This window comes from Brachyistius frenatus, unplaced genomic scaffold (genome assembly GCF_029030835.1).
Source record: "Brachyistius frenatus isolate BFR_SWC_R1_liver_20210118 unplaced genomic scaffold, ASM2903083v1 Contig_1, whole genome shotgun sequence".
Lineage (NCBI taxonomy): Eukaryota > Metazoa > Chordata > Actinopteri > Embiotocidae > Brachyistius > Brachyistius frenatus.
The window spans coordinates 7,184,941-7,209,495 of NW_027210600.1; the positions used below are offsets into that span (position 1 = coordinate 7,184,941).

Below are 24,555 nucleotides of genomic sequence, written 5' to 3' on the forward strand. Positions count from 1 at the left end.
CCAGAAGTGAGACGATGAGAGTCTGGAGGCTGGCCAAAAAGAACAAAAGGATGGTGGGAAGTCTGGGCCAGCCACGCAATGGGCTGTTGAACCCAGAGCTCCCCCCCCCCCTAAACTAACCAAGACAGATAAACTAAACTAACAAATAAACAAAATACCCCCCAACAAAATAGGACCGCCAGGCCTCCAGCCTCAAAAGAAAGAAAACCACTGATGAAAGCAAACAGTCTGCAGGAGGGAGAGCTCATCCTCCTTCTACCTCCCTTAAATAGACTGAAGTGGGCAGAGCCATCTACTCATCACAGATCCAAAACACCTGAGGAGACAAGAAGACAAGGGGGGGTTAATGAAATCAATTAAAACTTGATATGTTTAAATCTTTTAGGATTTAACCACTGTTCAGTCATGTGAAAAAATAAGTACATCCCATGGTGACTGTGGGCTTTTTTGGACAAAAAAAACAACCCATTTGCTCCTCTTTGACATAGTACTTTAAGATGAGATTCTTTAAAAAAAAAAAAAAAAAAGACCACAAGGAAAATAAGCTTTTTCAGTCATTTGGTCAACAAAATATCAACAGATGTTATACTTTAATGTAGAAAAACAAAGTTCACACAGTTTGCATAATAGTCCACCATTCTGTCATCAGCTTTGTGAAATGTTTGAAAACTGTGCCAGGAAAAAAAATGCCTTTAGTTGCAATTAGGTTTTCTCACATGTAATTTAATCTTCCATTCTATTTCAATATGATTCAAATCTGGGTTTTGACCAGGCCGCTACCTTCAATATTTCTTTTTGAGACATTTCTTGGTGGATTTGCTCGTGTAATAGGGTTCATTATCCTGTTGGAAGGTTCACCTTCACCTCATCTTTAACTTTGGCACCGTATGGCTTCATATTATCTTCAGGTAGAATTATAGTTCAATCAGTGATTTCAAGCTGCCCCGTCCCTGAGGCAGCACCGCCTCACTGTTGGTTCGAGGTTCTCCCCATGGAAAGCCTACTTGCATTGAACATTTCTTCTTCTACTATGGCCAGCTGTGTATATTGGCAAACTTTAATTTTACTGTAATGTTATTTTTGGACAGTAAAATATTTTTCCTGGCGGGCCTCCAATGCAGGTCAAATTTGTGCAGTCTCATTCTGATTGTATTTGCACGAACTTTGACAACGACATTTGCAAGATCTAGACTTAAAGCTCTTGCCAGTCTCAAAGACATCCACAAAAATGTTTCCGATCTTTAGATCTCTCGATCATGGCATGATAACACCACACACTTCACTGGCAAAAGGAACTGCAGACCCCAGATATCAGAAGATGTGATATAGTGTGGTGTCCTTTTTTCATGTGACTCTTTTTTTAATTTTTTATTTATCATTTATATAAATCATGACTACAAAATGTTGATTTTGAGACACATTTTGGTGGATGCATTTCTGCAGCACACCTGTGCACTTTAAAACTAAGGATGAATTGTGTCAGAAACCATTATAAGGTTTAAAAAAAAAAAATTCAGGGTGCTGTTTCACAAAAGTAGATTTTAAGAAATCCAGGATAAAAGAGTAAAGTGAGGCTTGATGTTGTCTAGTTGGTGCATTGTGGCTTACTCTGGTTTCAAAATGGCCAAGCCTGGCTGAGCAGGTACAGCCAGGTCAGGCCAGGTGTAATTAATCTGGATACGTGTTCATTCCCGGCTGTCTTCAAAAGGCCACGAGGTCCATCACAGGTTCACAGACAGTGAAATCGAGACATGCTTCCAGTTGACAACGGTTCTTTGGTGTGTGTGTGTGTGTGCGTGCGTGCGTGCGTATACATACATACATATATATACATTTAAATTTAATCAAACCTGGCTGTTAGCCAGACTAAATCTCCATGGTAATTTATGTGCCACTATTTTCATGAAACTGAACCATGGCTTAATTCAGACAGCAGAGCTGGAACATCATGGCTTAATCCCTTATGGAGGTTTTATGAAACAAGCTGATTTTTGTTTGTTTACAACCTGCTGTTTATGTTTAAAGAAATGCAGGAAAACTTAATTTATAGGATGAATATGTGTTGTGATAAAAAAAAAAAAAAGATGCAGAGCAGGGGCAATAAACACAGATTCATCACCAGGGGTTGATAAGAACCGGACACCATTGGGTGTTGCTTCTCTTTTCTGTGTTACTGTCTCAGCGGGAGTCTGTTGTACTGCAGCTACAAAGAAATAAGACTCTTATCAGAAGATGTGTTTGATCCTGGAGCACACTTTAGCCCAGATTAGGGATTTCTGTAATCTCAGCACAGTGGTTTCAGATTACGCCGATTCATTTACTCACAACTCCTGCAGCGGCTCTGCCATGTCCGAGAGTGGGGGATGCCTTATGTGAGTGTGTGTGTGTGTGTGTGCCTTGATGTATTTGCAGTACAGGAGGAGCAGATAAGGACAGGTACAGACTTTGTGGAAAGTTCAGTTTTTGTCTCTCATTTGACAATATTGTATTTGAAGTTGAATGCCAACAAAGCACTTTAAATTGCACGAGTCAATCCTTTTACCCACCACGACCAAAATTAAAAAAAAAAAAAAAAAAAAAAATCAATTAGCTGCATTAGGACTTCAGCTCTGCTCTGATGTAGTTGTGGGGTTCTGTGAAATGTTATTGAGCTAAAACACAGCCCATTTTTCCTCCACTCACTCTCACATACAAGTGCCCCATTGTTGGCATTAATAACATCCTGCTACATATTCTCTTCTCCAGACAAACTGAAATGCTGCTATTCATTCACTTTTAGGAAATGCTCGAGGCCTTTCGCCGAGCGTGGCATTAGCAGGTAAAAGGATTAACAGAACAACGACTGAGGCAATTTATCAATCAATGATTTTGATGTAATATCAACTTTTTCAAAGAACATTAAGCTGCAGAGGAAAAACAGCGAGTGATAGGCAAGAACAGATCTGTTCCCTCCGTCAGCTGAATGATCTGGAAAATAACTTGTTTCATAACATCCCGCTTTCCTCATCACGTTTTCACGCTCTGCTTGATTTATCCGCTCCAACCGAGAAGAAGTTAAAAACCACAGTGACACTTCACTCTGTATTAATGAGTTGAAATATTTATTTTTAAAAACTGAAAAAATAAAAACAAACCCACCAACATAGTTTTAGTATATCGTACAAAGACATTTCAATGTTGCTATGTGAGTATTTGTTTCTCTTTGACTACAGTGTGAGGCAGTTTGAAAGGCTAGCTGAGCTGGTAGGACTGCAGACACAAACCCGAGAGAGGAGACAAAGAGAGGTTAATGAAGAACATTTGGGCGAAAATAAAACCAAACATCACTCAAGGTGCGATCAGTACATCTTTCAAGACACCTAAAATACCTTAAAAGATTTTGTTTTTTTTCCTTTTATGGTATTTTGCTGGTTTACTTTATATTTCAATTTCTGATGAAATCAGGTACCAGTTTACCCAGGTGTTGAAGAAGTGACCAAGCCACAGCTGAATTGATGAAATACAAAGACCCGGAGTCAACAGTGCTCCAATTAATACTGCTGTCTGTTTTAACCGGGCTGGAGCAGCAGGATGTGTATGTCCTTTTTTTCCACAATTAACAGTCTTCCTTTGGGTGGTTTACAGTTGTTTTTTTGTTTTTTTTAGGGGATAATTATTGGCAAATACTATTTGACCAGCGTCTGTTAAATACCCAGTGTCACAACTTTTTAGAAATACACAGCTGAAGTATGTTAAGACACAGAAAGACAAACTCATCGTCAAATAGAGAGAAGGTAGAAGGTGATGGGTTGAAAAAAAAAAAAAAAAACTGCTCATCTCATTGTTTCCACAAAGGCATGGTCAGGCTTCTCACAGAGTCCATCAGTCTCAGCAGTGAAGTTCTGCTCAATAACAACCTCGTATGGTATGGAAGAAACAATGACTCATATTAGTAGTGTGTGGCGTTCATGTGCACCATTTTGTTCCCCTAATTCAATTAAACTGAATCCTTACTGGGAGAGACGCAAAAACAGAGGCTTTGAGATTCAAAGAAAGCAAAAGATAATTTCCAACAATAGAAGGCTTGTAGTTTATATACACAGATACTTGGTCTTGAGGAAGCTATTGAAAACACTGCGTGTGTGTGTGTACTGCAGTGTTCAGAGTCCACTGTGGTTCAAACTGCAGTCGACCATCGGTCCTATTGTGGCAGGATCGGGTGATAAAACGGGTACATCTTCAACATTTCCTTAATAAAGGTTTGTGCAGGGGAATGGCCTTAAAGTTCTCACTCAAGTTTGACTCCAAAATTTCAAACTTTTCTGCATTTACATTTCCTTCTTCTGTAGATTTATCTGACTTGAGCAGGCGGTTCTGTCTCCTGGAACACCCTAAAAGGATTATCGCCCTCACCAGGAGCACAGGCGCCCCGCTGGCAGAGTCATTACGTCTCCGGGAGAAGAAACTCGCAGAACTGTCAGAAGAAAACACCGTGAGCAGTTTGCTAAGTGGCTGGATCCCAGCTCCACCTGCGACCGGTTTGCCGTAGTGCCGCTTGATGGCTGACATATCGAAACAAATGCATCAATAAAGGGTCTTCAACTTTCTTAAACAACTTTGCCAGACTAAAAGAGCAGACTTTGTGTTATTGAACGGAACAGGTAGCACAACACGTTTTCCCGTATATAAAAAAGACGAGGGCAGCATCTCACTACCCTAATTTAACCATTAAAAGAGGAAATGACAAGAATTAAGCCCATGTTATTACAGTTTTGAGCAACACTTCCCTACTCCCCATGAGGCACCGCGACCTCTGACCTCTGTCGGTGTAGCATGAGGTAGTCGGCAGTCTGGAAGCTCACAGGGAGAAGACTGTTTTGTGTGCTACTTTCCTGTTCTGAAACTACTCCCAACCCGCCTGCACGCTGACAGTTTGGAGTCGTTTTCGGAGTTTCCATGCAAGCATCTGTTAAAATAAAAAGTACAAAAAAAAAAAAAGAGGGAGCATCGCTTAAGTTAACAGTCACAGTCGTTACAATGGTGAGGAGGTGAAAGGCAGAAAGTCCAGTGCACCAGCCAGTAAAAGCGGTACGGACTTAGTAAGGTGATAACTCACAGTGAGAAAAGAAGAGGAAGAAACTAGGGAGGAAGAAAGCGTCAAACTGCACCGACAGATAAAGAGCAGCTCAGGCTCCCGCAGCTTTAGAAGCTCACGACGTAGAACAAAAACACTTGTTTTAACAGGAGAGCATGCATATGCCATCTATGTCACACGAAGACATGAGTTTGGGGCAAAGGTAGGACAAACGGTCACTGATCTCCCCCCTCCGGCTGCTGAGAGTTTGGCCCTTGTGCAGTGCATCCCGGGATGTCTCGAGTAGAACTTGTGCTCATAGCGTCTCCGCTGCGACTCCTCGACGGAGTGGCGTCGTTAAAAAAAAAAAAACGCAGAAAGGAAAGACAATAAATACTCGTCAGAGCGGATCGACTTCATAGCTGCTTTTCACCGACAGTCCTGGAGGAGAACGGGGGGGGGGGGGGTGGAGGGAGGGTGGGGGGTGGGGGTGTGTGAGGCTGTTAAGTCGGGCTTCTCTTTCAACCTGCTCCTTACTTCCACTTGTTCCTCCCTCCGCCCGTCGCTGAGCCCTTGCTGCAGTCCCTTATGGAAGCTTCCGGACACGGGTGGAGAAGCAGGTTTAGAAAAGAAGCACCTTTTCATTTGGCTTAGATAAAAAAAAAAAAAAAAAAAAAAAAATTACACAGAAATAAAAAATAAAAAAAAAAAAAAAAAGAGGGAGGAAAGAGACTGAAAAGTGTGTCTATAAATAGAAAGAGGCAGATAGAAGCCAGTTTTCTGGTAGAGGAGGGGGCCGACGGGGCGGCGGGTCTCAACCTGTGCCTGTGGACGAGGACCAGACAGATTTCAGCCATTTTTACGACAATACTTTAGGATCTATTCAATGTGATGTTGTCTTTTGTACCCACCCTCCTCCCCCTCGCCCCAGCCCTCCGCTACTCCGGCCAGCTCATAATGCTTCTTTCTCAGTTCGCCGAGACGCTCTCTCTCCTTCTGCAGACGAGTCTCCAGCTCCAGAACCAGGACCTGAGAAGACACGGAAACATTCACACACCGCTGGTCAATTTCCGATTTCATGTTATTTGGAAGTCAAGGAAAAGTAAAAATGTAAACAAAACAAACAAGTAAACAATGTAGCTTTATTTAAACAGTATATTGTAGATTCATTTCATTTATTTGTCCAGAATTTACTATAATCTTTTCATGGATGTCGTGACAGATATTTATAGTTTTTGTTTTCCCTGTGATCAGCTAGCTGTCACAAGATGCCACTTTTTGTTTTTTATATACAACGGATTACTTTTTTCTTAAACACAAAATGTCATCCGGGCAAAAATTTTAAGTGGTAAATCATTTTTGTTCCTAGTTTTCTTTAATTTCCCTTGTGTCCGTAAAATCTTTCTAAAATTAGTTAAAAGTCATTATTTTCATCACAGGTTAAATTTAGACTAAAATTCACCGACTGATCTCCAAACAGGAGCCTTCTGTGCATTTACAACAGTAAACCGTGTGTGTCGGACAGTCCAGAGCTTCCTGTATGTTTCTTTCCTTGCGGTTGAAGCGGAGCTGCTACACAGAGTAAAGTGTTCGTATGAGTTTGAAATTCAGCTTCTTATAAGATGAAAAACAATGTACCTTCAGTGTTTAACAATCAACACGAGTGAAGCATTCATTCCTAAAATAAGATTTTCTAATGTTATGGGTCAAAAGGGGAGGGACCAAGGGCACGTTGTGAAAACTTTTCTTGAATGAAGCTTCAGTCACTGCTTCACTTAATTAAAAGCAGTAACAGCTGAACTGGGCTTTGGTAAGATGAACGCTTTTACTCGGTGCCTTTCTGCCGCTTACCTGTGCATCCATCTCTTGTCGTTTGATCTGGGTGAGAGTCATGCTGGAGAAATCCATTGTATCTGGAAACACAGCCAAACAAGAAAACTTTTAGGTTCAACAAAGAATTATAAAATGATATGAATAAATATTTTTTGGACATCAAAACAACCATTTTCTGAATTTAAAAATCAGAAAAGATCTGAAAATTTAGAAAACAGCAAACCAAGCGGAAGTTAATTAACCCAACAGTCACGCAGTCGGTGTGACGCTCTCACCTTTCTCTTCAATCTGGGACTTCCCAGACTTGGTGGAGGCCACGACAGCTGCGGTGGCCTGGGTGACGCCTCGGGACGCCTGCTGCAGACGGTGCAGGTTGCTGCTGTCTTTGTCTGCTTTAACCTGGAACAGCAAAAGTACAAAAGAGATGATATCTACAACTTGGGGGATGCTGTTTGTACATCTAGTCCTCCGACAAAGCCCAGAAAATACGAAACCTTCGAGTCATAAGTCGCCCCTGTAAGACACTACACTAAAAACTGCACTGTGCTATTGGAGGAATAAAAACATGTACTTTGCTCACCTTGGAAGCAGCCACTAGCTGCGCTGTGCTGGCAGCTATTTCATGTGAACACACCATCAGCTCCTCAAACTTCCCTTTGCCCTGCACCACCAGGTCGGCAGCATCCCTGGATCCACACAACACGATGCAAAATAAACTCAAGCAAATCACCTTTTTAAATGTTGGAAGTTAAGACCATTTTGTTGGCAAAGCAGTGAGAAACATTCGATTTATGCACAATCTTAAACACCCAAAGATTTACTGTTTTGTTGGTGCTTTATTTATTTCCTTGTAAAGGTCCCTTCTTTGGTTCTTCGTGGACATTTAAGATGCAATACACGTTTCCACTGCTGACTTTATGGATGTGAGCACTGTTGTGAGTGAGAGACACTCAGGAGAGGAGCTACTTACACCAAGACCGTGGCGCCCCATCCCACTGCTTTAGAGGCAGAGATCAGGCCCTCAGTCCAGCGGGAGTTCTTGGCATAAAATTCCTTCATGGAGGCTGCCCCCTGGTGGACGATGGAGGAAATATTGAAACATTTGTTTCATGACATGTTTTAAACTCACAGGTATGAGGACAGGGGTTTATTTTCCACTACTAACCTGGCAATTAATGTCTCACTTATTTAGTTTATAGCACATTAGAAAATATTGAAAAATGCTGATCACTGTCTGGAGAAGTTAGAAAAACTGTGTTGATGATCCAATATCTTGAATGAGTCTGTCAATCTGCCTTTGGGAAAGAACAAAGAAGACAAACCACAGCAAAAACTCACCCTGCCACTCTCCACGATGTCCCTTTGCAGATCTTTGGAGGACAAAATGAGCTTCTTGATCGCCTGCATCAGCTCTGTACAGGAGGCCAAGATCCTGCAGGGGGCAACATAGCAGAGGACACAAACACTGACACACTGAGACTCTACAGCTGATTTATCTACTTGATAGGAGGCGAGGCAGAGCATCACGTTTAGAGCTTGTTCTGCTCCAGCCTGCTCACATTGTGAGGTGTGAAACAAAAAAGAATAGTTTTTAAAAGACGATGCACAAAACAGGAAGAAAAGTTTCCCCACAGTCTATCATGACTGATGCACCGCTGACCTAAATTCTCAGTGTAGGTTTTTATAGGGGCTGCGGTAGCCGTTTGTTTCTTTTGATAATTATCTCCCACAGCAGTGGAGCAGCATTTATTAAGAAAACAAACTTTTTTTTTACATTATAATGAAGTCACTGGGAGAGATGAGAGAGCGTTTAATTGGCTTAATTTGCACACAAAGGGAATTATTACACAGACCGAAGGAATAATACATTCGTTCCTCTTTGTCTTTCGAGTTTAAAAATGAAAAGATACAAACATAATTAGCAGATGACACACACTTACAGCAGCAGGAGATAAAAGAAGCAGAACTGAGTGGAAATCTAAGACGGATACTTCTGCAGCCTCGGAGAGTTTAACGAAGATTTATGTGCGTGCAACAAATCAGTCGGATGGTTACGTTTGGAACGGAGAGTCAAAGCTTCTGCCCAATAATGTAATCAAGAGATTTCTGAACTTCCTGGAGCTGTCAGCAGTAGAGCGTAAATAAACCGTCTTGGTGTAATAGTTTGTGCAGCTGTTCCTGTGAAAAAAGACCCTGAAACTGCCCAACACTGGAGAAGCTGATGTCAGGCTTGTTTGGATGACAAAAGCGTTGTGCAGACAAACATTACGGGTCACACTGGCTTCACAGTTTGCACGGGCTTTGTAGCCGAATTGATTAAATTCTTAGCACAGCAGCACTCGGTGTGCGACTTTCTGAAACGGCACCGATGTGGCTGTTGCGTTCGCCTTGTTGAAAAGCAGCTCTATTTCCTTTTCCAGCTCATTGCCCTGGTTTGCATCCATTACATTAAATTCACAAACAAATAATTGGAGGCTTGGTTATTTATTCATAACAGATGAATTACTTTCTCATTATTTGAAGAATATTTGTTCAGTCATGTTCATTTCTCTTTCATCGCAGAGGTGGTTGTTGTTGTTTTTCTGAGTTTTGGTTACTAATAGCTCCAGTTATGGTTTCTCCTTAGATCTTAAAAGTATAAATTCAGAATTTAATTTATTTTTTGATCATAAAGCAGTCCTAGCTGCTCTATAAATACAGTGAAAGTGCCGAAACCCCTGAGAAATGCACACGGCGTGTATTCAGCAAGTGTGCTGTTTGGACTTTAGTAAGTTTGTGATTTCACAAACTCATACTCATGTCATATGTTTGTCCTCAGACCGCTGTCCCACGTTTTATGGTGAAGAAAACACAGAGAGTTTATTCTGTCGTGAAGCTTGTGAGCTACAAGAGCAAAGAAAACCTGTGGTTAGCTGGGCGTGCGTCACTCAAAATAGTCAATCAATCAGGAGAGAGCGTCACTGATCTCAATGCGCCTTAAAGACCTAAGACACTAAACAGCCTGCTGAAAAAGCTTAAGAGAGAAGAGCTATTGTTATATTGAGATGGTTTTTGATACTTCAAACCACAAAAATAGCTTCTTATGGACATCAAGACTGCTAATAAAACTGTAAAAACATTTTTTTTTTGAAAATATGGGACCTTTAATGTGACCTACTGCGATGGAAAGGAGAGAAACCGAGACAAAGCCATAGAAAATAGAAAAGTTTGTGGGTCAACTGTGTTTCTATTTAGGGAATACATGATATTCCTGTGAGTGTAATGAGGGTGATCTTGCTTGGTGGATGCACTTCAAATCTTATTGCTCTCTCTTTAAACTGTTCGATTTTTCAAGTATTCGTCGTCTGAAAGAAGTTTGACCGTGTTTAGATTTTTTTTTTTTTTACCTGGAAGAAAAACAATTGTATTTTTGAACCTACAGTTCACTTAAGAGTGATGTTACAGGAAAAAGTGAGTCCAGTCCGTTTCCTTTTTGCCCCCAAAATTGTCCGTGATCTGAATTTTTACCTCTCGTTGACCTCCATCTTGATTCCTGTATCAACTGCTCGAGACTTGTTGAGCATTTCCTGTCGGGACACACAGAGGCACAGAGGATGAAAAACACAGACACTTTGAAGTTGACGCTGCTGTAAAGTGAAACCGAAGGGAATGTTTTCACACAAATAACTGAAGCACCAAGTACGTCTGAATACACGTGAGCTGTTCGATGACCACAGCCAAACATACACAAACACACCTCTATCCTGGCAGCTGCCGACTCCACGGCAGCAGAAGTGGCAGACATTTCCTTCTCGACCAGATCTCCCAGCTCCCCCTGCTGCAGCTCCAAACCCCGAGGACGCAGTTTCTAGAACAATGAAAGAGCGAGATCGAGGCAGTGTTAAAGATTCTTAAACAGAACAGAACGGAGACGGATGTCAAATAATAATAACTTTATTTCTATAGCGCTTTCCAAAAACAAGTTACAAAGCGCTTTACATTTAAAACAAAATGCAACAGTATAAAATATAATGATAAAATACAACAGAAGTAAAACAGCCAAAAAACAGCCAGTCTAAAAGTCTTAAAATAATGCGTTTTTAAGAGTGACCTAAAAGAAAACGGTGTGTTTGCGTCCCTGATAACCTCTGGCAGGTTGAACAGAAAACGCCCGGTCACCTTTAGTTTTGCGTTTAGTTCGGGGTATGGTCAGGAACGACCTACCAGAGGATCTCAGGTTGCACGTAGGCTCGTAGGGGGACAGGATGTCCGCTATATATTCAGGCGCCAGCCCCCTGCGAGCCTTATAAGTGATCATTACAATTTTTAAAATCTATTCTAAAATGGACAGGGGGCCATTGAAGTGTTTTTAAATAAGGTGTAATGTGCTCTCTCCTGTCGGACCTGGTTATGAGGCTCGCTGCTGCATTTTGAATGAGTTGAAGTTTGTTTATGTTAAATTGTGAGGCAAGATGTTACGCAAGAAATTAATCGAGCGGTTCTCTAAAAGGCAGGAGTAATCATCATACAGCCACTCGGGAAACACAGTGGCTTGTTTTATCTCTCAGCACCAGAGTGTAAAATCCAGTATGTGTGAAGTGTGCACCTCTGCAGTGGCCAGGACGGCCTCCAGGGCTGCCTTCAGCTTGCAGTTGTCAGCTGCAGCCAGACTGTCCTGCTGCTTCATCTGTCCCAGGAGAGTCAGGGCTTCAGCCCCGCACGACTTCACACTCTCTGACAGCGCTGACGGAGACAAGGACACGCAGAGAGGACGCACGTGTTATTAAACATCAGGCATTAAAACACACAAGCCAACAGAGAAGCAGAAATATTCATCCGAGCAGATAGTTAGACTGCACAGAGAGGGATTTTCAAGTGTTTTAGTTATCATACTCCACACTGTGATGCTATTTACGCGCCGTGAAAATACCATATCATGTCTTGCGTAAACTCTGACGTTTGACAGCACCACTAGTGGCTGCAGCTGCGGTGTTAATTAAACCAACATCCCCTCAGGCAAAGAGTCAACTGGCCGAGGAAGAGGGAAACTAAAACTACCTCTGCAGCAGCCGTCGGCCCGCCGATCTGTGTCAAACTGTACGCAGGCTTCCTGCATGCTGTATTCACACTATTCAGCAATGTGATGGCAAAAACAGGGTCAATGCAAAGTGCTCTCCATTGATCCCCAGTGTCACAGCTACACACTACGGTTTGACCCAGTTGAAGTTCTATGCGTTTGTTTTTGGTTGCAATAATTCCACCGCAGGGCGCAGCTCCATTATATTTGGGCATGTTTGGACCTCCCATCTCCCACGAGAGCTGAAAAACATTACTGTCTGCAATTTTGCTGCTGATATTCTGCATTGAAAATGTGACTGAGGGGCTATTTCACAAAGACATTCAGATACATACACTGATACAGGCTATTGTAACAGACAGCAGATTGTTGGATGATACTGCAGTTAACTTACATCCCAGTAAACTACAGACAACAGTTCTAATTGAACACAATAAGATAACTACTTACCGACATATCAGGACACGTAAACGTCAGGGCTGACTGACTCACCCACAAATACCAGGAGAGACACTAAGACTACAGTCGATTCATCTCTGGCTCTGTCACGCGAACTCACCATCAGCTTGCTCCACAGGCACCATGTGGGAGGTGGCACTACCCTGAACGATGGTGTCGCCCACCAGGTGGCCACACTGGGTCACCACTCGTACTAGCCCAGACACACCTGCGCAAAACACGAGAAGAAATTATTATTATTATTATTATTATTATTTTAAATCAGCACATTCTTTGTGAGTTTCCTTCCTCATGAGGCGGCCTTGTTCACTTCTACATAAAAGCTGCTTTCGTCTTCATGAAATATATTCATATGAGGAACAAAAGTTGATAAAAAAAAAAAAAAAACATGTCATTGTCGGTTTTAAACGTTAACGCTAATAATAAGAACAACGTTGTCTTCGTTTTGACATTTGGAGAGCGTCTCACCTGTGTTGTCGGCCAAGAAGGCCTCTCTGGCAGAATTTAATCGGTCCATGCAGTCCAAAGACGCTTGGCATCTGGATGCAAGGTAATCTGCAGAGACGGAGACACATATGAGAACACGCAGACAAACAATTACTACACACAGTGCTAATTATGTCCCAGCACTGTGCTGATTGAATCCAAACATTAGCGTCTGACCTGCGGAGCTGGTGCAACTGATGTGTGCCGGGTCGTCCATCTGAGCTAGCGAGTCCTGGATGATCTTCTTGGCTTCCTCCACTGCTGCCTGCACACTGGACCACCGGGCCGCCACCAGCTGGCTCTCCAACGCCTGCTCCCTACTCTCCTGTGGACGCACACACATGGGTGAACTCATCACAATCACACACCTGTGTTAGAAATGCCAGAGGGTCTAAATGTTGAAATTAAGATTTTTATTGGACACGTGGGATCTCTGTGGTTCTCTCACTTGGTACTGAAACATCTGCTCGATTTACTGCAGCAAATTAAAAGAAAGAAAGAAAGATCAGTTGAAAAAAAGACTATTCTTCACCTTCTCATTGAGCTGATTCTGCAGGGCTTCAGCTGTCTTCACCCCGCTTTCCCTCTCAGTGGCGAGCGAGGTTTGGACTCGCTCTAGCTCCTCCCCCTGGACCGCAAGCTCCGCCTCCACCTTAGACAGGGACTGCACGAGCTCGGCCCTCTCAGACTCCAGGGCGGCCAGCTGAGCGCCGAGCACCTCGCTCGACTGCATCGAGGAAATTAAAGACGGGTGAAAAGCAAAGTTACCAAGAGGAGGAAGTGATTTTGAGGCACAATGCAGTGACATGGTCAGGATAATAAATAGCTGTCAGGATGTGGTATGATACGAGTGCTCTGACCTCACAATAGAAGAACACTTTATCTTTAACCACTGATTATAACAAGTTGCCGTTTGTGGAGAGCCATACAGTCTCCGGAGAGGTTTGGATTGAATTAAGGTTTACATTCAAAGGAACAATGGGAAGTTGTGGTTGTGCAACTTGGCTGCAGCGCAACGATGTTGAATTATGGCAACAGAGCGGAGTCATATCAGATCCCTGTACTGGGGCTTTGTGTGTTGGACGGATGTGAAAGCACTGGAACTTGTGGTCATTACCTATTCTGTCCCCCCCCTCCCCCCAGGTAGGTGTTACATAGGTAGGTGTATGCATTAAAAAAAAAAAAAAAAAAAAAAACAGCTGAAAGACTTACAGCCTGGGTGCCAGCAGGTCCGGCAGACAAGGAGAAACGAAGGAGAAACAGAAGTGGTAAGAATTTGACTTTTAAACAGAAGCTAGTGAGAGTTGGGCACTGGAAATGTGACATGAGCAATAAAACGTGGGCTGTGTGTGAAAAGGACTTCGGAGATTAGAGAAAGATGGAGGAGGACAGAAAGAGTGACAGAGCTGATAAGTGGCAGCTACAAAAATAGGACGTCAGGAGTGGGAGGCTGAGAGACAGATGAGAGGTACGTAAAAACATCTGAAACTGGGAGGAAGGAGTCACAACCAGTCAGTGGAACGTGAGGGTTAACAGCATGAATTAATGTCTTACGATACTAATTCAGCTATCCCCTTATAAATGTGCCTGTAGGTCATTTTCCTAGCTTTTGATAGATGCACTTTTATCCTGAAAATATTCAAGAATAAAGCTCAAACTTAAGATCTTGTAATGAAATGCTCCACCAATATGCTGAACTAAAAGGGCCATATATCAGTTTTAACACAAGCAGTTATTTGGACAAGATTTTGCTGCTTCAGTCTTGTCATTTTGTTTGTTTTCTTTTAATTAAGTGGCTTCAGTCGGCTGTCGTAAACATCAGCTTGGCTCAGTTGTTCAGCGATGACAAAAACAAACCGAAGGAGGATTAAGAAAACAAAATAAAAGACGGGTTGAAAAGAGTTTTGCTTCTGTTTGAACAATGTCTCCCCTCTGAAAGCCAATTAATTCACTGATGTCAAAGAACTGTATTAAGATATCAAGTCTGCCAGAAGATGAAGTCTGAGCCTCTGAAATGGTTCGTGTTGAAGACCAGTCAGTGACTAAGAGGAAAGCTGACATTCAGAAGAAGCAGTGAGCTGAAGGGAGTGAGTGGATGACAGACAGGGATATTGTGAGTGTTTTTAAGGGGTGTGAATGTGACAGAAGATGGAAAGTTTAGTTTGCTTATGGTGGAAAATTTCTCTTTTAGGCATGCGGTCTTTAATAGAAGCTCTAGAGCGGTCAACTTCCACCTTTAAGATCCAAGATCTGTTATGACTAAATAAAGTCAGGATTTATTCTTCAATCCTGTTATGAAAACTGACAACAGCAGTCAGGTTAGAATATGACTGGGATTATTAGTATGTAAAAGAGTCTGAAAAATGTTTCTGAGAGCAACAGAGTCATGCGAGTAACGCTGCAAAAAAGTTGAGTGTCCGTGAGATCATGAAATAATTGATGAGGTCTGTTACTCATTCATCTTTTCTCACTTTCTTGTTACAGCTGGTGCTTTTTCAAAATGACATAAAACTGTGGCATTGTAAATTAATTCTGTAACTTTTCTCAGGGTCTGCTTAGCAAATTGAAAACGATCTCTTTGTGTGACAAGTGAGGGAAAAAAAAAAAAAAAAGCTGGGGGAAGAGTGACCTGCTGTGATGAGGCCATGTTGGTCTTCAGGGAGTCCAGCTCTGCCCGACTGGACACCAGCTCTCTCTGGAGCTCCTGGAGTTGCTCAAGCTGTTCCCTTTCCTGAGCAAGAAAAGTCAAAACCTCACTTGGGACAGCTCACAAAACAAAAAGCACAATTTCTGAAAGCGGTTTTGTTGACGTTTGAAGCCAAATGATCGCGCAGTGGGCCAGAAAAATCCGACCTCTGCCTGATTATTTCCCTCTACACAGCACTGCTGGACTCACGGCAAATCGTCTGGCTCGACACCACTAAGCTGAAAGCTCGAAGAGAATTTTCCATGCGTGTTTGGCCATGAAAACAAAATTGATCTCCTCACCTGCCAGTCTGCGGTCTCCTGAGCCGCCTTCACCTTCTCCTGCATCTCTTTCCTCACTGCGTCCACTTCGTCTTGTGCTGCCTGAGCGACTGTCATCTGCCGGGTCACCTCTGCGTTCTGCGCGCACACACACACACACACACACACACACAGAGAGAGACAGAGAGACACAGAGAGACACACCAAAAATAATTAGGACAGAGGTCTGATCCTCAGCTTGGGGGAAATAAAACAGACACTCAGCGTGTGATGTAACTTGAAAGTTTGAGGTTTTATAAACAGGTACAAGGACACAGAGGAGGATTTCATGAACGTGAAGAAGTACGACTCGTCTTTCTCACCTTTCTCAACAGGTCTGCATGACTCTGAACCAGCTCTGAGTACTTCTCCTTCAGTTTGGTGTAGCGCTGCTCATTGGCCTGAGCCTTTTCTGGTTAAAGACACATGAAGACAGAGGCAGACGAACACAGCAGGAGAGGCAACATCATCAGAGATGCAGTAAATGACGTCAACAAGTGAGGAAATCATTCCTACATGGTTTAATAAATGTGTAGGTTTTTATGTGAAAACTTTAGTTTTTTTTTTTTGCTTTGAATTGTTGTTTCAGAAATTAAAGTTGTTTTAAATCGCTGTTTTTCCTTGTTTTTATTTTGATTGGTGTCCAAAAACTTTTCTAAAATACACGATTAATAAAGTCACCTATATTTCAAAAGGAGGTTACTTCTCCTTTAAAGTTGTCACACAGCAACATGAGTAACTTATAAATGTCTGCAGTGAACACTTCTTACATGAGTCATGGATATAACCAGGAGCAAACTGAAGAGTTAAAAAGGGGCCAACACATAAATGTGGAAGTCTTTACTGCAGGTTAAGTGCACTGCTGTGTCTGCGTGTCTGTGTTCTGTACGAGTGGGACACAGCATCTGTTGTACGTAACTAAATGAAGCCTTACTCTCGATCTCCGTCAGGCTGCGCTGCTCCTTCTCCGTGTCCTCCCTGACCCTCCGCAGGTCGTCCAGCTCGGCCTTCAGGAACTCGCTCTCTCCGGCGGCCTGCAGCCTCAGGTGGCTCTGCTCCGCGAGCTCCGCCTCCAGCTCACTGACACGCCCCCTCAGCGCCTGACACAACCGACCACTCTGGTGGCAGACGGAGAGAAGAACAGAACAACGAAAAAGAGATGAAAGATGGAGAAGAGGTGGCTCACTCGTGCAGATGCTGTATAAATCGAGTCTTCTCTTTACCTCCAGTCTGAAAGACTCCAGCTCTTCTTTGAGGGCCTGGATCTCCCTCGTCAGCTGTTCGATCAGACGGTCTCTGATGAACAGACAAAATATCCCTCATTTAGCGAACAAATAAACCCATAAACAAACTGTACTGTCACCGGTGTGTGCCACCTGTCACCAGTGCATTTTTGTTGGATTTTCGCTCATATTTGATGAGTCATGACTTTGATTTAACATCTATGTGTTGCTGTCTTAAACATGTAAAACACAAATATGATCAAGTCAAAGATAAGTAAATAAATTGTGTTTTCTAGACATGTAATCTTTATTATGTTCTTCTGTCACACAAAAAAAGTACATACTGTATACACAAAACAAATATGGTGCACATATGGTTATATATAAACACATCCTGTATACGTGAATGTGTCTTCGCATATAATTACATGCATACGTGCAGACACCCACACATTCAGTGAAGTATTTCATTCAGAGCTGCAATGGCAGAGAAAACAAAACTCATTTATAATCCTGCATCTGTAGGCAGACACCACTAATGTGAGGAGTTTACTGAGGGGTGGACTGGTGTCATTTCAAGAGGTCAAGGGTCGGGCTGCTAATGATGTTAACGGTGGTCTGATTTCTGTTCGAACAAGAGTCCAGTGTTTTTAATTTTTTTTAATTTTTTTTTAATTTTTTTTAATCATTTATGTTTTTTAATGTACATGTAATATTTTTAAATCTTTTAACATGTAAGATAAACATCGATGCACTCTTACTTGTCATCCTTGCGCATGCCGTTCTGACTGTTGAAGTTGAACGGGTCGATAGCAGCCGAAGTGCCAAACAGGTCGTCAAACTTGGTCTCCACAGCAGGCTAAAAAGTAAACATTTACAAATCAAATTCAAACTATGCAGACAATATTTAAATACACGAGGTAAGATTTTAATTTTACTTGTCTTTCCCATCATAAAACAACCATATCGTTGTAGGAAACAGATTAATCATCTAATGGGTTTTATATATACAATCAACCTGTGGTTTTATGTTTGCTAGTCTACTAATTAAATATTTTTTCCAGGTCCGTCAAACTTTCCCAACTGCTCATTGAATTATGGATCCAAAACATCATTAATTACATCATTACCTCTTAAGTTCACAAAATGCTCAACTACAACAGCCACGTATGTGAAAGTCAATAAAACTAGCACCATGATAAAAGAGCGTAAACATAAACCAGAGATAGTAGGATGACTCAAAAATCCCCAAAATATCGGCGTCTATTAGCGAATGTTCCCTCCTGACGTCTCCCACGAACACCGATACGATATGATTTCTGATTACAGCACATAAATAAACCGGTGAGCTACATAACAGATGGACTACATCAGGGAAGCTGCCACTCAGAGATACTTGTCTTGTGCAGTTACCGGTAGCGCAGGGATGTCCGTGTCCACCAGGTCGTCCGTCTCCACCACGTGCTCGGATTCGGGGGACGACGACTCGGCAGGGATCACGACCACGGGGCTGATGTGCTCCGACAGGGCTGACGCACGCAGGAAGTTAGGAGGGTTCTGCGTGAATCAGAAAGCACAACTTCTGTCACTGTAATATTTTAAAGCTTAAAGTGTATTTAGAGCTACATCACATCTGGGTTCAACACAAATTCAAACCATGAAAGTCTGATAAGATTTGCATTGTGTCGGGATTTAAATCACCATAGCAACTTGTCAGAGGGAGGTTTAGCCTGTACCATATGACGGGAGGCAACAGTGTAGATAAAAGCATTTAAACTGACATTTGGGATTATTTATGCAGTGCACTTAAAAATTTTCAAAATGTAATGTCAAAACTGACGTAAGTGTAACATAAGTGTGACTTGGTGTCCCTTTTTTTCCTCACGCACGTTATGTTTTGATGTTTATGTTTGGTGTTGGGGGTCAATTTCCAGAAGTAGGACACATTGTCGTTCAATAACTGAAAAATGAGGCAAAACGATCGATTTCATGAACACTGGATGTCCTGATAGGCGTAATGACATGAGGAGTTCAAAAGTATACAGTATAGTGTACACACACACACACACGCTGCTACTGATAATTAGTCGAGCAACAGGATATTAATGGGCAACTATTTTGAGACATCATATCTTTATGATCAGCTGAGAAGAATTAAAGCGAGTAAGAGACACCTGATCTTTCATCAACAAATATTTCTACAGCTGGTATATATAAAGCTTTTTGAGTGGAAATTATTTAAGCAGCTGGTAAGAAAAAAAGAAAAAGACCTGAAACAAGCGTCATGGGTCAACCTGCAGCTTCGGTGTGGCGAAAACATTGAAAATGTAAAAATGAAAGGGGATGGTCCTCACCTCAGGCAACTGTGGGATCTGAATCAGCCTCTTGAAATACTGCAAGTTACTGGAGCGGTAGAACAGACTCTTCAGCCTGGAAGCGAGAGAAGAGGACATGTGAGCACACGGGAGGTGAAAAAGAGGAGCAGACAGGAAATCAGAGTGGAGAGGCCAGACGGAGCAGAAAGGGTTAACACTGAAAATTCATTCAGCACAGTGCGAAGAGCTCAGTCATGTGCGTCACACTCAGCCGGACAGCACAGAGAGACTGTGACCGACTGCTTTTCTGCTTGTGTGTGCGAATGCGAGTGAACTTCATACTTCTTAAATTGTTCCTGGAAGCGATCTCTGTGTCCCTGGAGAGTGTCAGCTGGAAGGCCTGCAAGCACACGTAACACAAACACATCAGACCGGTCAGACCTCAGGAGCTATGTATATAGATGCAGCACAAATGCATGTCTGAATGCACACGCGTGTGATGGGATTTGATGAAGAATATTATATATATATATATACATTCAAATTCATCCAGAGAGGCTTTGAGATTTTTTAACTCAAAAAAAGAGGACGTCATCTTTCAGTCTTTTTGAAGAAAAGTGTCACAGATTTTGAATCATTCACTCGCATTATGTCTGCGTTGCAGAACGTTTAAGAGCTAAAGTTAAACCTAGAAACGCAACAGCTAAATTTAATGCAGCTGAGGACATTGTACCATCGATTTAAGAGACTTTCACAATCACCTGATTCTCAGTTAACATTCACAAGGACTCCAGAGTTATTGTATTGTATATGCATATGCTAGCCTATCTAACCTCTGTTCTCGGGCGACATGTCATTGACAACTATATTAACATTTTCTACAGTAATTGTTTCAGGTTCTGTAATACAGCTTCTGACTAAAGTTCAAATGATTAGCCAATCAAAAATGTAAAAAGATTAAAAATAAATACACAAATAGCAACCTTCTTGTAAAACTTTTATGTAACTGTTTCTGTAATTTTTTTTCCAACCATAGTGCCAAGTCTTTGCTTGTTGAAGCTTCTTAAAGATGAACTTTATCTGCTCGGTTCATCATCTCTAATTGTGAATGAAATATATTCTTGCGTTTTAATTCTTTGCTCAAATGAAAGAAGCAGATTTAAGGACATAATTTAGAGCTTTTGGAAAGCTGTGATGAGCATTCTTACCTTTCGTAGTTTAAATATTCAATCGGCTAAATAATCAGTAGATTAATCAATGCTGTGGATGAAGCAACAAACTGTGTTCACAGACAATGGTTTGGAGAAATGTTTCTGAGCAATAATTCACTTTGCGTGGTCTAAGGTGGTTTGAAATTCTGTCCGTTTTAGTCTTCGGTGACAATTTTGTGCTTGAAACTTGTCAACAAACAGAGTGGGACAGAAAGTCTTTTGTAGCAATTTAAAAGCAATGCTTATGCTAATGATGTGTGAACGGAGTTTTGTGAATCCGACTTACAACCCTCACGAGCAAACCTGCAAGAAGAAAAACGTAATGCAACTCGATGGCCCAGAGGTTAGCGTGCGTACCAACAGTGATCCCCAGTTTGTCATTTCTCAGCTCTATTGCGCCAAGTTTCCTGTCTTTATACAACTGCTTCTATCCAATGAAGGCAAATGCCAAAAAATATCCTAGAAAAGAATTGATTGTATTTATTGACCATGAGGACTTTTTGTTGCAGTTCTGGCAGCCAAACAAGGGTTAAACTCAAATCCACACCTGTTAGCAAGTTGGTTTTACTGTGACAGCTCAACTGATTTAAATAAAGTCCATAAACAGTGACTATCTGCATGGCGTTATATGTAAACTATCTATGGAGTCAATAAATTTAAATCACAAAGACTGGAGGTTTTCAGTCACTAAAGAAACATAAAAAAAATGTTGAATATTAGTATTTGGATCAAACATACTGAGCGCCCGTCACCGAGTGCTGCTGTTACTGAGCCTGTGTTTGTGAAGTTTGACCGGCAGAGTCGAGTGACTCACAGGAGTGCAGCTTGAACAGCAGCTTCACGGTGTAGTCATACAGGTGGCTGCTGTCCAGGATGACTTGGATGAGAGGGGCTAGACGACACTGACCCGCCGCCGTCACCGACACCGACCGAGACATGTCCAGAGAGCTGAAGACTGTAAGCAGAGAGGGAGACACACACCTGATCAATACGTGTCATACACACACACACACACACACACACACACACACACACACACACACACACACACACACACACACACACACACACACACACACACACACACGCATCAGTGATCATTCATGTAAAGACAGAGACAGGTCGCACAAAAGGTTCATCAATCATTCATTTTTCAGAACTCAATCAACACCGCGACCCGACCTCGGATCAGCGGAAGATGATGGATGGATGGATGGACTCAATCAATTTGGGCTGCCGCACCCTCTATTCATTTCTCTGCCAATATTAAATAAGAAAAGTGTCTGAGAGCAACACGCAGCTCACTCGCTTTCAAAAACAAGACAGGAAAGAGGTTTTAAGCAGAGCAGCAACTTGAACACTGACAGGACTGTCTGACTCCATCTTTCATTTCCCAGCCGCCCTGCCCCAAAGTCCGGCCTCGAGAGCCGCTGTGCAGTGCAGAGGCGGGGTTTCCTGCATAGCTACGAAACACACACACACATCATAGACACACACACACAGACACACACAGACACCTCAGGCCTGGCCTCATTACCTCCAGATGACGTGATGCTTTTAAAATACACCAGACCAGAGGAGGAAGCTGGCACACGCTTTGAGATTTGGGTGTAACGTACTGAGCCAACTACTCTAATGTGTGGCGGGTATGTTTTGTACATAAAATGGTGTATCTGAACACGGACAGCATCAAACTACCACAAGGTATGAGAGAGATTTGGCAGATATCTCCATTTCTCTAGAGACAGGAGGAGGAGGAGATAACATCATCACCATGACGCAGAGTGAAGGGGATGATAAATACAGACCAGAATGTAATTTCCTGCTGATCATTCATGAATGGAAGCACACAGCTTTTCTAGCATTTCTACTGCGCTCCTAGTCTCACCCCAGCCGTCTATTTTTAGCCCGGTCTTATACTTTAAGAAACATTAACCGATGATGACTCACGCAGAAAACAACAGGGCCATGGTACAGCACGTAATCACTCAGCCTCGACTGAGTCAGACGAGGTGAAGCTGTGATGATACGCTTGGTATCAGCCGTCTACATCTGTCTGTTTCCATGCACCATTGTACACAGTGCACCTATCAGTCAGACTGTGTCTTCATGTCTGCTAAAGTGTGAACTTCTCTGTCTTAATCTGTGCGACCAGAGGAACTTACCACCCAGGAAGAGGTTGAGCTCACACTCCAGGTAGTCAAACATCTCTACCGTCAGCTGGAAGCTAAAAGAGAAGAGAGAGATTACCATGACGACACACACCAACAGTTTATTGCTCGTATACAGGTGTTTAAATGGAGCAGCTCAGGCTATCTGTCCAACCTGTTGCTCCTTGTTGTTCCCAGATCCAAACTGACTACGGGGCCGACCAGGGTTTCTGTATTGCAGTTCCTAACCTCCTCCTTACATATCAGGTCATCATCCTCTACACATTGTTCAAAAACCGTTTAAAATATTTTTTCACTTGCTTTTACTCATTAACCACCATTTACTTTATTATTTACTGCTCCAACATTTTTTTGTGCTTTACATTGGCTTAATCTCGCTTCATTTATTTTATTTATTTGGTTTTAATGCTTATTTCTTCTGACAATCAAGTCAAAATGACTTTTTATTCTGTTATATGTAGTAGTATATGGCCAACCTCTGTTGTGTTTCAATATTATACATAAATAAATCAGACTTGACAGGTCCATTTTCACTGTATCACAGGAGTAAGATCGAGGAGTGTGACTAAGTCTCACTTTGATGTAACTCTTTTCTCTCATTTTATAAATCCACCATCGAATCAAACAAACAGGTTAAAAGAGCTTTTCAGTCTTTTCAGGTATTCTTCCTCAGTGTTATGATTTTCCAGTTGCAGATGATGGAAATACAGACCAAAAAAACAAACAAACATTTAACACAGCAGTATTAAATCAGATATCCTGTTTAGCTCATGTCAAAGAACTGAACTGTGAGGAGGAGGATTTCCACCAGCCCTTTAGTTTTTATGTTGCAATGACCATTATCATTTAAATTTTCCACCTGTTACCCTGCTGACAATATAAGTAGCTTCATTTCGCTTCTTGGTGTTTGACTGTCAGGTCATGATTGAAGTGTTTCACTTCATTTCACACTTTTGTCCAGACAGCTGAGAAATAACAGTGAAGCTCATTAATATGATGATCCTGGAGCTCGGCCAGCTCAGCGGTAACAACAACAACAACAACATCAGCCGAAGCAGCAGCGCACCACACTCACAAGTTGTTCACGTCGTTCTCTCCCGCCTCGTCGAGCTGTCTGTTTGACATCTGAAGGTTGCCAGGGAAACGAGGGTTCTGAAACAGAAGACGACAGGACAACGCTTTAAACTCGAACTGCAAAGTTCAGGCGTCCTGATGTCCATCTCATGCGAGATCGTGACATTTTACTGGCAGAATCAGATGTTATTATAACCATTAATGAATATGAATAAACACGGTGGATAAAAGAGGAAGAAGTAACAAAGTACAGAAAGTCAAGTGCTGCACTTAAGAGCCAATTTAAGGAACTATACACAAGTATTTCCTATTCTTTTGTACTTCTACTTTCCTACTTTTACTTTCAATTTTCACTTCAAGACTTTTACATTAAATGGATTAGTTTATTATCTTCATTTTTAAGCAGACAATTGTGGCGGAGTGTCAAGCATAAATGAATATACTAAATTACAAAGTAATTAATTATGTGATATTGTAATATGTCATATCCTAAAAGGTGGAGTTTTAAAAATAATTCATAAATCAACTATTAATGCATCATAGACAATAGCAGCTCGTTCTGTAGCCAAAAACACAGCGAGAGCAACGATCTGAAGAAGCTGCAACAGTCGCTAACAGTCAGGTGAGCGACATAAGAGTCATGTGATCCATTGATAATATAAAAATAC

General features: G+C 41.9%; 1 protein-coding gene across 2 annotated transcripts in view; it reads right to left on the minus strand.

Annotated features, from left to right (window-relative positions):
• Positions 1-3,078: 3,078 nt before the first annotated feature.
• Positions 3,079-24,555, minus strand: part of hip1 (huntingtin interacting protein 1) — a 46,025-nt gene continuing 24,548 nt past the window's right edge. For both annotated transcript variants that reach the window (XM_069721099.1, XM_069721191.1), the window contains exons 6-31: positions 23,889-23,965; positions 22,808-22,869; positions 21,457-21,597; positions 19,774-19,831; positions 19,471-19,546; positions 18,530-18,673; positions 17,878-17,975; positions 17,117-17,189; positions 16,828-17,011; positions 16,217-16,305; positions 15,876-15,992; positions 15,517-15,618; positions 13,420-13,614; positions 13,065-13,212; positions 12,870-12,956; positions 12,502-12,609; positions 11,472-11,608; positions 10,623-10,733; positions 10,394-10,452; positions 8,225-8,318; positions 7,857-7,957; positions 7,467-7,572; positions 7,162-7,285; positions 6,905-6,966; positions 5,965-6,082; positions 3,079-5,878 (exon numbers count right to left, since the gene is read on the minus strand). In XM_069721099.1, coding sequence (XP_069577200.1) covers positions 5,868-5,878; positions 5,965-6,082; positions 6,905-6,966; positions 7,162-7,285; positions 7,467-7,572; positions 7,857-7,957; positions 8,225-8,318; positions 10,394-10,452; positions 10,623-10,733; positions 11,472-11,608; positions 12,502-12,609; positions 12,870-12,956; positions 13,065-13,212; positions 13,420-13,614; positions 15,517-15,618; positions 15,876-15,992; positions 16,217-16,305; positions 16,828-17,011; positions 17,117-17,189; positions 17,878-17,975; positions 18,530-18,673; positions 19,471-19,546; positions 19,774-19,831; positions 21,457-21,597; positions 22,808-22,869; positions 23,889-23,965 — 2,682 coding nt within the window. In that variant the 3' untranslated portion in view covers positions 3,079-5,867. The remainder of the gene's footprint in view (positions 5,879-5,964; positions 6,083-6,904; positions 6,967-7,161; positions 7,286-7,466; positions 7,573-7,856; positions 7,958-8,224; positions 8,319-10,393; positions 10,453-10,622; positions 10,734-11,471; positions 11,609-12,501; positions 12,610-12,869; positions 12,957-13,064; positions 13,213-13,419; positions 13,615-15,516; positions 15,619-15,875; positions 15,993-16,216; positions 16,306-16,827; positions 17,012-17,116; positions 17,190-17,877; positions 17,976-18,529; positions 18,674-19,470; positions 19,547-19,773; positions 19,832-21,456; positions 21,598-22,807; positions 22,870-23,888; positions 23,966-24,555) is intronic.